General features: G+C 39.8%; 1 protein-coding gene across 4 annotated transcripts in view; it reads left to right on the forward strand.

Annotated features, from left to right (window-relative positions):
• Window positions 1–13615, forward strand: part of PTPRG (protein tyrosine phosphatase receptor type G) — a 713505-nt gene that overhangs the window by 410675 nt on the left and 289215 nt on the right. For all 4 annotated transcript variants that reach the window (XR_007150245.1, XM_047849347.1, XM_047849350.1 and 1 more), the window contains exon 3: window positions 2372–2551. Coding sequence is in view for 3 of the 4 variants with exons in the window: in XM_047849347.1 (XP_047705303.1) it covers window positions 2372–2551 (180 nt within the window). In the remaining variant the exon portion in view is untranslated. The remainder of the gene's footprint in view (window positions 1–2371; window positions 2552–13615) is intronic.

Below are 13615 nucleotides of genomic sequence, written 5' to 3' on the forward strand. Positions count from 1 at the left end.
ATTTAAAATCCGAAGTGGAAGATCAGTTTCAATTAAACTTGCACTTGAATGTACATTGGGTGGAAGTGTGAAAGCAAGCATGTCGTTGGCTTAAATCTTCAGATTGTTACCAGTGAATAAATGGATCCCACTGGTATGAACCCTGATTATATTTTCATAGAGTGCTAAATTATATTTCACCCATGTCTGGAAGGTTTTGAGATCTAATATGAATGGCAAGTACTTTTAAGAGGTCGCAGAGTACTTTTCTTTATTAGTAGGATAATGATCAGGTGTCTGTATTTACAAATGATGGCTTGCATTCTCACTTCTTCGGAGTCGTACATGTTTGGAGTTATTTTACTGTGCACGTTTTTCCCACCGAGTATAATTTTATTGTACTAGTGAGATCCTAAAAGGCATTGCACACACACACATATGTACGATATTACAACATTAGTTTCCATAATTTGAACCTATAGGCTCATGAGACACATCGACAATCACTTTATTCGCCTATAAGAATATTTAAAGAATGGATCGGAAAATTGGAGCCATTCCTTATGTCCCCTTTCCCCTCCTTTTTTCCTTCAAATGTAGTGCTGCAAGATGAAAGTGAAGTTTGGCTAGAATATATGCGAATGCACGCTCTGTTCCTTTATGACTCATCATAGTCTTAGGAGATTTGACCAAGAGATGAAACAACGGGAGTGAAAAGCCCTTGATGTGTCTTCTGTTAGTAGAAGTCCCAACAGTAAAGACAATGGTGATGTTAGCTTTTTCTAGAAAGCCTTATGACACTTGTAAATGATTTTGAAAAGTGCCCTGAGGTTGCTAAACCTTTGCCAAGCGGTGAGCATGTTCTTCCTGATAGTCTCTTTTATCTTACTGTTTGGGATGAGAATTCGGGAAAATGACCCAGGCATAGGAAGAAGCCAAGTTACTTGCCAGACAGCAAGAATAGGGATCATTTTTAGAGTGTCACCTCAATTGCTTTTGCAGCCATGAAGCTTCCATGACCATGAGTGAAAAGATTTTCTTTGTCTCTTTTTTCATGGTACCATTGTTTATATTAGCTGTAAGCTGTATAGACACAGGGAGATGGGGACCTTTGTGGCCCATAGTGGATGGCAGTGGGTTGGGGACAAATGTGTAGGCTTTTATTCAGTAGTAGAGAGACTTATGGTGTCTCTGTTCCTCCATCACACAAAGCTAGGTATAGAATGAGGTGTGAAAATACTGGTTCATGGGTGGATTGGTCTCTTGAAATCACTTTGGCTGTTTGTCCTCTTCTATCTGATACGTGAAGAAATTTGAAGCTATAAAACCTAGGTTGGAATCCATGTATGTATGTATGTATGTATACACATTATACTTTACTGATTGGGAAACCTAAAAATTATAAGATTTAGACTTATTTTATATCTGATTCTCAAGAACAGATGTATCTTTCTAGCAAAAGACGTGTCCATTCAACAGGCCCCTCCTGCTTTATCGTGTCTAGAAGGGCAAAGGCCGGGAACAGAACAGTCTCAGATATTGGTTTAATTGTTTGATATCAATTTAATAGATATCACCCCCCCAGATCATTTCATGTCCAAGTATAGCAGAGAGGCAGGTGCAGTATGTTTTCTCTGCCTGTGCCTGATTGATACCCAGTAGGATTCGGCATTATAGTTGCATTCCATTTTATTCCTGCTGCGTGTATCCCCAAGAAGCCTGTCTTTATATGAGTGCTGCATTCAGTCTGAAGGCACCTTTATACACCCATCTCCTAGGCCAGAGAGGGATTCGGAAAGAGAGGGAGTACCTGAATATGCAAGTTTACATCAGGCCAAACCAAAAAATCTTTCACAATTAACCTAAAAACCCTGCCTCATTGCCTCTTTGTAGTGACTCTCATCCCGTGTTACACTGCTTTTGATTTTTGATTTTTCCCTTTTCCAGTTCAAAAACTCCTGGGAACTAAGAAGAAAGTTGTGTTTGTTACACTGTTGGTGATAGCAAAATATGCTAAACTGATGAAGGTGTTTTCTTGTGAATCAATGCTTTGCTTATTTTGGGAAACTTATGTAAATTTTCTTAAAAATGTGAACGACTCTGACAGCCCGTCTGCTCAACTTCCTTAATCTGATTTCAGAGAAAGTTAGCAAATGTTTGATTACAAATCAAACAAAACAAAACTGTATTAAGGGACATATCCTTTCTTAAATCTTCTCACCCCATCAAGCAAGTGGCTTGGATCCATAGTTTCCACTGGACTGACATCTTTGGAGTGGGCACATGGGGGAAAATGTACCTTCGGAGACATCATGCTTAGCTTCCTACTTCCTGTTCATTCCATCCTTGATCCTTGAACCATGAGGATTGAAGTATCGTTTTCTTTTAACAGGTGCCTATGGTCCTGAGCACTGGGTCACATCAAGCATTAGCTGCAAGGGCCGTCATCAGTCTCCCATAGACATTTTAGACCAGCATGCACAGGTTGGCGAAGAGTACCAGGAGCTACAACTTGATGGCTTTGACAATGAGTCTTCAAACAAAACCTGGATGAAAAACACAGGGAAAACAGGTAGAGTCTGTCTTTTTTTTACTAGTCCACAAAACACTGTGAAATATTTTTGGATGTCTCTAGTATTTACCTTACCTACGACTTGTTCCTTAGGTAGTGCATGTTGCTATAGGGGACATAGAGCTGAATGAGAGCTTTGGGATCAGCTCTTGGTGTGAGAACCAGCCACTTGCTCTACTAGCTGTGTGATTTTGGGCAAATTACTTAACCACTCTCTGTGCCTCAGATTTTAGAAGTATAATAAAGGTACCTAATAAAATACTGTCAACCTCATAAAGTCATAAGGATTACGTGAATCAACATTTGTAAAGTGTATAGAATGGACTTTCAGAAATCTGCTCTATCCGTGATGATGGCCACTAGCCACATGTGGCTTTTTAAGTTTAACTATTAATTAATTAAAAGCAAATAAGATTAAAGTTCACTCCCTCTGTTGTAATAGCCACATATCTTTTTTTTCCCCCACCCTGAGTTCATTAGGTTGTCCATGTTCAGTGTTTGAAAGCAGAAGATACATTTTCAGATCTTTGTGGGGAGAATTTTATTTATTTTTGACTTTTATTTATTGTATTTATTGTTTATTTTTTGAATTATTTTTTATTTTATCATTTATTTTTTTTACTTTTATTTTTCCAGCTTTATTGAGAAGTAATTGACTTATTACATTATGTAAGTTTAATATATACAATGTGATGATTTGATACATGCATATATTGCCAGGTGATTACTGTAATTAGGTTCATTAATATTCCTATCACCTCACATTGTCCTTTCTTTCCTTCCCTCCCTCCCTCCTTCCTTTCTCCCACCCTTCTTCCCTCCCTCCCTTCCTTCCTTTTTTCTTTCCTTCTCTCCTTCCCTCCTTCTCTCTTTCCTCCTTCCTTCCTTCCTTCCTTCCCTCCTTCCTTCCTTCCTTCCCTCCTTCCTTCCTTCCCTCCTTCCTTCCTTCCTTCCTTCCTTCCTTCCTTCCTTCCTTCTTTCCAGTGAGAATATTTAAGACATACTTTCTTAGAAACTGTGAAATACACAATATAGTACTGTTGACCTTAGTCACCATGATATACATCCCCAGGACTTACTTCTCTTAAAGTGGAAGTTTATACCCTTGACCACATCTTCTCATTTACCACATCTTCAGCCCCTGGCAACCACCATTCTACTGTTTCTCTAAGTTCAGCTTTTTTAGATTCCATATATAAGTGAGAACATACAGTATTTGTCTTCCTCTGACTTACTTGACTGAGTATAGTGCCCTTGAGGTCCATCCATATTCTCATAAAAGGCAGGATTTCATTCTTTTTTATGGATAGTATTCCATTGTGTGTGCACACACGTGTGTGTGTGTGTGTGTGTGTGTGTGTGTGTGTGTAACATTTTATTTAATCATTCATGTATTGATGGACACTTAGGTTGTTTCCATGTTTTGGCTATTGTAAATAATGCAATGAACATGGGGGTATGTATATATTTTCAAGGTAATGATTTCGTTTCCTTTAGATACATACCCAGAAGTAGAATTGCTGGGTCATTGGGTAGTTGTATTTTTAGTATTTTGACGAACTGCCATATTCTTTTCTATAGCAGCTGCACCAATTTACATTCCCATCATGAGTGCACAAGGGGTCCCTTTTCTGTGCATCCTCATCAATACTTTTTGTCTCTTGTCATCTTGATAATAGGCATTCTAACAAGTGTGAGGTGACATCTCATTGTAGTTTTGATTTGCATTTCCCTGAAAATAAGTGATGCTCACCCCTTTCCATATACCTCTTCGCCCTTTGTGTATCTTTGGAAAAATGCTTATGGTCTTTTGCCAAGTTTTAACCAGCGCTATTTAGTTGTTTGGTTTTTTGGATTATTTTCAGTGGGTTTTGGTTATTGTTTTTTGTTATTGTAGTTGTTGTTTGCTATTAATGAGTTACATAAGTTCATTATGTATCTTGGGTATGGAAATCTTTATCACGTGTAGTTTGCGGATTTTTTTTCATATTCATTGGATTGCCTTTTCATTTTTTTAATTATTTCTTTTGCGTGGAGAAAGAAGCTTTTTAGTTCAATGTGATATCACCTCTTTATTTTTGCTTTTGTGGTTTGTGCTTTTGGTGTTATGTCCAGAAAAATCATCCCTTAGATCGCTAAGACCAATGTCTGGGAGCTTTCTCCTCATATTTTCTTCCCGAAATTTTATGGTTTCAGGTCTTAGATTTATGTCTTTATTTCATTTCAAGTTACTTTTTGTGAGTGATGTAAGGTAGGAGCCCACCTTCATTCTTTTGCATATGAACCTTTAGTTTCCCCAGCACCATTTATTGAAGAGATCCATTCCCTTTGAGTGTTCTTGGCTCTCATGCCAAATATTAGTTGATCGTATATTGTATATGTGTGGACTTATTTCTGGGTTCTAGATTCTGTTCATTGGTCTATGTGTCTGTTTGTATGCCTGTTTCATACTGTTTTGATTACTATAGCTTTGTAGCATAGTTTGAATTTGAAGATCATGGGTAGTATTGTGCTAGCCACATTTCAAATACTTAGTAGCCACATATGGGCAGCAGTTACCATGCTGAGGCAACACAGATAGAGTGTGTGCTATCACTGCAGAAAGTTCTCTTGGGCAGCTCTGTGCCGAATGCACAAATGGAAATAAAGTTCTTACCTTCCTTGGGTTTTTGCTGTGTTAATATTTCCTATTGTATTAGAGCACAGAGGAACACTTTCTCGCTTTTTTGTATATCAGGTCAGCAACTCTAGTCTCCTCTTTCATTTTAACACAATCACCCTCACTTGTCATTTGAAATTTATGAATATGAAACATTCTATTTTCGCCATTGCTAATGCAAGGAGCTATCTCCCTCTTAATCACTATTGTGCCATTATCAGTTTTAGATTATCCATGGAATTAGAGAACGCTTTGCTGTGCCCCACTGCCTGATCTGAAAAATAAACACAGGGCTATTATATTACATCTCTACCTCATGCTACCTGGGATTCTATTGGTACTAAATATATTTTTCATATCTTATTTTTGAACTCTTATAACTTTCAACGATTAAAACAAACTCTCTCTCTCTTTCTTCCTTCTTTTTGAAATGATCCCTTTGTAACCAAGGATATCACTACAAACCACTCTTAGTAATCCCTTTCAAGAGCCTTGGCTGGCCAGAGCCCTAGTGCTAAGCTAAAATGACTTCACTGTCAGCCCTTTTTGACCCACAATAAGAATGAAACCAGAGTTGTCTTTTCTTTTAACCTAAGTGGCTGTATGTACAACTTTGGGAGGATTCATTTTCTTTCTCCAAATCAGCATTTGTCTGAGATTATTCATGGCTGATGGTTTGGGGTTGGCCTCATTTGTTCGTAAATTGCTTCTCACTTGTCAGCACAGTGATTCCTGGCTTTGGGCTCTTTGTCATAATGTTCTCATAATCAGTGGTCCTCTTGCCTTAGAGTAGGTAGGCTACCCTCTCTTGCACCTGAGTCATCCATTTGCATAGCTGTGCAGGAAACATGTGGGACTAGTAATGTTATCTGTACACATGCTTTTTCACCCCCATTTCTCTCCTCCAATGTAGACAATATATATTTTTTATTACAATTCAGAATTTCTCTATCAGTGGTCCTGCTTTGTATTTCAAGCGTGAGTAACCTTTGGAGAACCGTGATGGGAATATTAACTCTTCCGACCATCTGAATTTGGTGGACGGGAACATTGCCATACTAGGTGTTATCAGCTGTTGGCATGGAGTGCCACCTCGGTGCCACATTCCGGAAACCTGCCAAAGGCAATTCGCTGGGCTCTCTGATACGCTTTTCTACCTGACTCGCAACGTTTGACAGCCTTCTGCAAAGATAACACGTTTCAGTGACAGCTTTCAGCTTGGTATCACCAATGACAGGTTTTAGATGAGTGTGGGGTTCACTCAATGCACGTTGATTCATGACCTTGGTCTTCCAGAAGCTGATTATCAATCTCTGTCACTGTGCTGACTTCCTAGAGTCATCAACAACTTGTTGTAGATCCATGAGTGCGCGCGCCTGAATTTAGAGCGCAGCCATCCAAATACGAGCACATCTGTCTCAGAGAGTCTAGAAGAAGCATGCCTTTCTGAGAAGCAGAAATAAATCCCCATTACTTCTCACACTGTACTTACTACTGTAAAATTCATGACATCATCCTCGATAGGCCATATTTCAAATAATCTTAAGATGATTCCATAGGGCTGGTTTTTAAAAAGTGACAACCACGTCTAGGCAATGTTAAACAAGAACATGGAATTGTTTCTCTGTTCTCTTAAGTTTCAGTTTATGGTGGTTTAGGAACAGGGGTGCAGAAATCTTCTTGTGTTATTGATTTTCTTTTTTCTTTGTCTTCTTTTTTTTGTTGTTGTTGATAAGCACAAACCTAGAAACTTATTTCATTCTGTAGTTGTTAAAATGTCAGATGAATTCATAAATTTTCCAGTATTTTGGAGAAATGAAGATCAGTTGCTTTATCTCCCATGCATGAATCTTATAAATTAAACTGAAAAACAGTATACGTACTGTGCAGGGTGCCGTGCGTCTAAATTAAGGGCGAGTATTGACAGTATCCACTGTGAATAGTACTGATAGGTACCCCAGATAACATCAGTTTTCGAAAACACACATATCATCAGCCCTAACTAAAGAGGAAGTGGACCTACAGCTAGTGGTATTCCAGCAAAGGGATCTGGACCCCCAAAAGGAAGAGAATCCAGAGTGTGAGAAGAAAGTGGTCAGCAGAGTATAAGTACAAAGTACCAGAAACATCTGAAGATTAAATCCTTCTGCTGGTACCAAAACTCCAGGAAAGAAAGCATACATATAAAACATGCCATAGGAAAGTCTCCCAAATTCACTTCTGGTTCCAGAAGAGCTCACGGGAAGAAGAGAAAGGCCTTCCCCTGTTTGGTGACCTGAAACCTGCAGAGCCCAAGACCCCAGGTAAAGGCCCAGGGAAGAAGCCGAGAATCGAAGAAAAAGTAGAGAAACAATGACATTCTTCATTGGGGAAAAAGGACTCTCAAAAATGAGAGGCCAAGATCTTCACTACTAGTAAATCTGTAAGAAATGCGTCCCATACCCCCAAACCATGGCCTAGAAAACCTAAAATTCCCTAGTCAACCTAAAATTAGAGAGTCAACCAGAAGGAAACATCTAAACTCCCTAAGGAGCTTTAAAAATGCCCAGGTCTTGACCCCTGTTGCAACCTTCTCCAAAAGTGAGCTCCGGACTTAAATCTTTTTTAAAAGCCTCAACAAGTTTTATGGATGTATGTTCATGGGTGTAAGAACTTGCAGTTTGAAGTAAATCATTTGTTCTTCTATGTACTTGGTAATGTAATGGGGAAAACGGGACGCTTCTCTACAGTTGTTTTTTATTATTAAACTGCAACATTTGCTTCTGAGTGAATTACTGGCATTCCAAAAAAATTGTTAAAAATAAAAAACAGGGGCACCTGGGTAGCTCAGTCGGTTAAGCCTCCAACTTCGGCTCAGGTCATGATCTCACAGTTCATGGGTTCGAGCCCTGTGTCAGACTGTGCTGACAGCTCAGAGTCTGGAGCCTGCTTCGGATTCTGTGTCTCTCTCTCTCTCTCTCTCTCTCTCTGCCCCTTCCCTGCTCGTGCCCTGTCTCTCTTTCTTTCTCAAAAATAAATAAACATTTAAAAAATTTTTTTAAATAATAAAAATTAAAAAATAAAAAACAAAAACATGGATGTCATTTTACTGCAGTTTTGCAAGCTGTTACCATTTTGGGGAACTGGACAAAGGGGACACAGGACCACTGTATTATTTCTTACAACTGCACGTAAATCTATAATTATCAGAAAAATTATAAGCTTCATGAAAGAAAAGCCCCCCCATAAGCCACATGGTCTTTCTTTGTTTTACTTGTTCATTTTATACATACCTTGAATACCTAGATGAAGAAAAATGTCTTTTTCCTTCATCATTAATTTTTAACCAACACATGTTTTTTTTTTTTTATTCCCCAGAAGTCTTTTTTTGAATTTAGTTCTTCCACAAAATAAATTCAGGAGAGAGAATTTATTTTTTTGTGATGGAAATTTACAGGTCACTTACCTGTAAAATAGACTGCCTTTTGGATATTAAAATATGAATATAGAAAGTTAATATTTAAAGCAGCCTATTATGTACAGACAGTAACTTTCCCATAAAACAGTTTTAATGTTCTTATGAGTCTTAACCCCCTGAGAGGGCTATATATCCAATCCAGCATAATCAATAAAGCAAGTTGGTTGTATGTAGCCCACTTCTCAAAAGTTGTCTAAAATACCTTTGCAAGACAGATAGCATCTCTCTTTTTCTTCCTGAGGAGCCATAACTGTCTATTGTGCCAGTTCTCATTTGATTTCATCTAAAGTTATTTCCCTTTCTTTCATTTTTGTAGAATGAATAGATAATGCATTCATCAAGAACATTTCAAGATAATCTTGCTGTTCCTAGTGTTAGCTTCAAGCTAAATGATCAGAATTTAAGAGTTAGACGGTGCTTCTGATGTATGTTAATAAGCCACGTTCTCCTATGAATTTGAACTATTGGAATGGCTTTTGGTGTTTCTCTACTTTTTCTTTCCTCCCACACCAAGGACAGATAGGAAAAGCATTTATCACCATGCTTTTACTTCCATTTTCCCACTTTATATGTGTTCACTGTGTAGTTTTTTCTTTGCCCACGTTCTTTCTTATTTGTCTGGATATGCCACAGTGTCTGGCCTAGGTGGATTCAAGAAAAGGTTGTTAAGTTAAGCAAAGTAGATAGATTACAATAGCCAAAGTATGGAAGCCGCCCAAACGTCCATCGAAAGATGATTGCATAAAAAAGAGGTGTTGTGTGTGTGTGTGTGTGTGTGTGCATACAACAGAATATTACTCAGCCATAAAAAAGAATGCAGTCTTGTCATTTGCAACAACACAGATAGAGCTAGTGAGTATAATGCTGAGTGAAATAAGTCAGAGAAAGACCAATACCATGTGATCTCACTCATATGTGGAATCTTAGAAACAAAACAGGTGAACAAAGAAACAAAGGGACAAAACAAAAAAATGGACTCTTAACTATAGAGAACACACTGATGGTTACCATAGGAGAGGTGGGTGAGAGGTATGGGTGAAATAGGTGATGGGGATTAAGAGCACACCTATCCTGGTGAATACTAAGTAATGTATGGAAGTGTCGAATCACTATATTGTACACCTGAAACTAATACAACTGTGCGTTAACTAACCGGAATTAAAATAAAGACTTAATAAATTTTAAAAAAATAAAATTTTTCCTATTTTAGAGGTCCAAATTCTTGGGTTCTTGCATCCTGTTACGATTCCGTCTTGCCTGATCTCTGGAATTCAAGTCAGAGCGATTTCACTGGGTCTGTCTTTGGTACACTACAAGTTCTGTGTCACATCCGCTCTGCTCCATTTCTTTTCTCTGAATCCCACAGTCCCAGCCCCTGTGCCATGGTGGTAGAAACTAGTTTTGGGAAAGACAGAAGCCAATTACACACCAATTACCTGGTGGGAAGACTAGTGCTGTTTTACACAGACTTGAGTAAATTTTGAATTTTGAGGGTCATTTTTGAAGCCCGCCTTTATTTTTTTAGGGCACAGGACTCTGTGCTAGATTGACATGTCATATCTTGTACTAGTAAATGGTCAACTGATCTACTTTGTTCATCTAGCTCAGTTTAGCGGTGAGTTAACTGAGACCCAGGATAATCTTATGACTTGACAGCTCTTGGATGTCTGATACTGTACCGACCTAACATGTCCCATCTGTCTTTAGCAGATGAATGCAGTAACCTCCCAACTTTTGTTCCTACCAACTAGTGTTGCTTCCTTCCCAGGCCTTCTTCCTTTCTAACCAGAATAGTTTTATTTCCCAAATCTGATCGTGTCTGTCTTTCTGTCTCCCCCTCTTTCTTTCTTGGTCTCTCTCTCAGCATATCAAGGAGTTTCCATTTCTCCTGAGGGTAAAGACAGACTGCTCACTGTCCCTGACTCATTCCCTAGCCTCTGTGTCACACCCTGCTCTCTGGACACCAACCACCCTGGCTTCCTCTTACTTACTCCCATTACCACAGGGCCTTTGCATGTGCTTCTTTTCCCTTGATGTGTTCTCCTCTTGTCAGCACTTTCCAAGGTTGCTCCTTTAAGTCTCTGCTCAGGTCATTTCATCAGTCTTTGAAGATACCCACTCCCCTTCTCCTCTCTGGGGTTGGCTTCTCATCTGTTACCACTTGTCCCACTTGCTAGGTTATTTCGGGTTATTTCAGGTTATTTCTGCTATTATTTCAGTTACCAGGACCTGCCTTTCCACCAAATGTACCATCCATGGAGGCAGGAGCTAGGTCTGATTTACTTACCTTTTCTTCCCTGATAATAACTTGATAAATATTTGAAGAAATAAATGCTAGTGCCTACAGAGAAGTTAGAACTCTAAAACTAGAGGTCCTGTTTCTTCACTTGCAGACCAGAACATTTCCCTTTTTTGTTTGTTAGTTTTAAAGTTTATTTATTTACTTTGAGAGAGCCCATGAGCAGGGGAGGGGCTGAGAGAGAGGCAGAGCAAGAATCCCAAGGAGGGTCCTCACTGTCAGGAGCCCAGTGCGGGGCTCGAACCCACGAACCGTGAGATCATGACCTGAGCCGAAACCAACAGCCTGCCACTTAACCTACTGAGCTATCCAGGTGCCCCAGAACATTTCCCTTTTACCAAGGGCCAAAGCATCCCCTAATGGACACCTGTATTGTGGGTGGTCTGGGGGATCCCACCATTAAGATCCAATCCTGGAAGTCTTTTCTCATTTTATAGTGTTAAACAATTGCTTGGAGGTAGTGGAGGTAAGATAGCAAACAGCTAGCTTCCCTCCCATCCATTTTTATTTATTTAACTTTTGGCGCCTACTGCTGTTTACTCAGATTTTGGTGCGAACATTTGCTTTAGCCCAGCATTATATAGACATGTTGAGCTTTATTTATACACAGTGCGTGGATGTCCTGCAAACAGTGCTGTGAATGCCAGGTACTCCGTTATTCCTACAAGCTCGGAAGAAAATGAATCCCTTACCCGTGGTGTAACTTCCCCGTCCCCACTCCTTGTGGACAATCTGGGATGTTGTTACACTTTAGGGAGCCTCAGACACAGGGGGAGTCTGTAAAAGCTGTGGCTCCTCTCCCTACGGTAATAACCTTTATAAATAACACTTGCACAGTTCTACCATGCTGTCTTTATGCTCTCATGTCATATAGGAATTACTGTTCTGAACATTCTTCATCTGTCATTCCTGCCATCTCCTCACAAGCCTATGAAGCTGCTATTGTAGAATTCCAGTTTTATAGAATGGGAACCCGGGCACCAAGAGGTACAATGCCTTTCCCACAGTTGGGAGTGTGACAGATGATGCTTTTCAATTCAGGCTCCCCTGGCTCCAGAGTCTGGCTCCGTGTATGCACCCACGCTCAGAATTTTACTTCCTGTATCAGGAGGGTGCAAGACCCCAAAGCCCATGGGTGGCTACTACCGTGGACTATAGACTCTAGGTTAAGAAACCCCAAATTTGAAGCCCCAGTTCGCTCCTTCCACTGTCTCAAACATTCAGCTGTGATTCCATCCCAGTCCATGATAGCAGTTCAACAACCAGTGGGCCTTGGTCTAGAAAGTCTACTCCCAGGGTGTCAGTTGAGCATCCGACTCTTGATTTCGGCTTACATCATGGTCTCATGGTTTGTGAGATCAAGCCCTGCATTGAGCTCTGTGCTGACAGCATGGAGCCTGCTTGGGATTCTCTCTCCCTTCCCCCCCCCCGCCCCTTCCCGGTTTGTGCGCACTCGTGTGTGTGTGTGTGTGTGTGTGTGTGTGTGTGTGTGTGTGAGAACACGTGTGTGCACGTGCTCACTCACAAATAAATTAAAAAAAAAAAAAAGAAAGTCCACTCCTGTATATCTTTCCCATTTACCCCTCCTATCCTAGAAGTCTCCATTCTTTAGCTGTTATTTTCTACCTTCCTAATTGTCCCCTTATCCAGATTCAACTTACTGCTCTTGTTTTAGAATTTAAAATTTCTTTCTTTCTTTCTTTCTTTCTTTCTATATAGTATAATCTACTTACTATTTTTCTTTCGATTGATTCTATTTTAATTAAATGAACTGATTATAAAGGAAATCTTTTTACTAACACCTTAACAGGAAGACCAGTGCCGTCTGACATGGATAGACATCTGTAAACATGTATGTCTGTGATCTATGAAAATAAATCAAAATTGCCACAGTTATTAAATTCAGCATAATACTTACTCTAGGGTACAAGGGGGAAATGAATGAATATCAGGGAAGTGTGGAGAGCATATCAGCACTAAACTGAGATCTTTTTTTCCCCTTGATGTGACCAAAGCATAGAAATAATCAAGAAAAGGGAATCCCTTTTTATTCTGTGTTGTAATGAATTCAAAGCATCAACTCAGCACTTACGATCTTCTCTCAAGTATTTGGGGCACAGTTACCCTTGCCTGTCCTGGTTCACTTTTTATTTTGTGGGGAAGCCAGTATTGCTTTGAAATGGAAGTCTGTCTGAAAATGGAGAGTTAGCACCTGTGTGGGAGCCCCTCTGTGTTCTACATTAGCTCCATCCATATCTCTACAAAGGAGTTTGACAATAGTCTCCAGTGCATGTGTCCTTCCTGGGTTTCTGGCACTGCTTTGTTAAGGGCTTTCCAGGTGTGATCTCCTTCAGGCGTCAAAACAGCCTTGCTATGTAGGCGCTGTTACTGCCATTTGACCAGTGGTGGAAACTGAGGTGGAGAGGGGTCAGGTAACTTGCCCAAGGTCATGCTGCCGTGAAGTGTCAGAACTGGATTCCAACCTAGGTCTGTCCATCTTCTGAGCTCATGGCTCCGGAGACATTCTGTGTTTTGTAGTAAGTACTTTTGGTTTATTTTGTTTTGAAATGGCTCTGTGTCATCAGTGGTAATCCGAAAATGGTGACGTGGTAGTTTGGGGAAAGTTGTCACTTCTCACTCCTATAGGTA

The sequence above is a fragment of the Prionailurus viverrinus genome, chromosome A2 (genome assembly GCF_022837055.1).
Source record: "Prionailurus viverrinus isolate Anna chromosome A2, UM_Priviv_1.0, whole genome shotgun sequence".
NCBI lineage: Eukaryota > Metazoa > Chordata > Mammalia > Carnivora > Felidae > Prionailurus > Prionailurus viverrinus.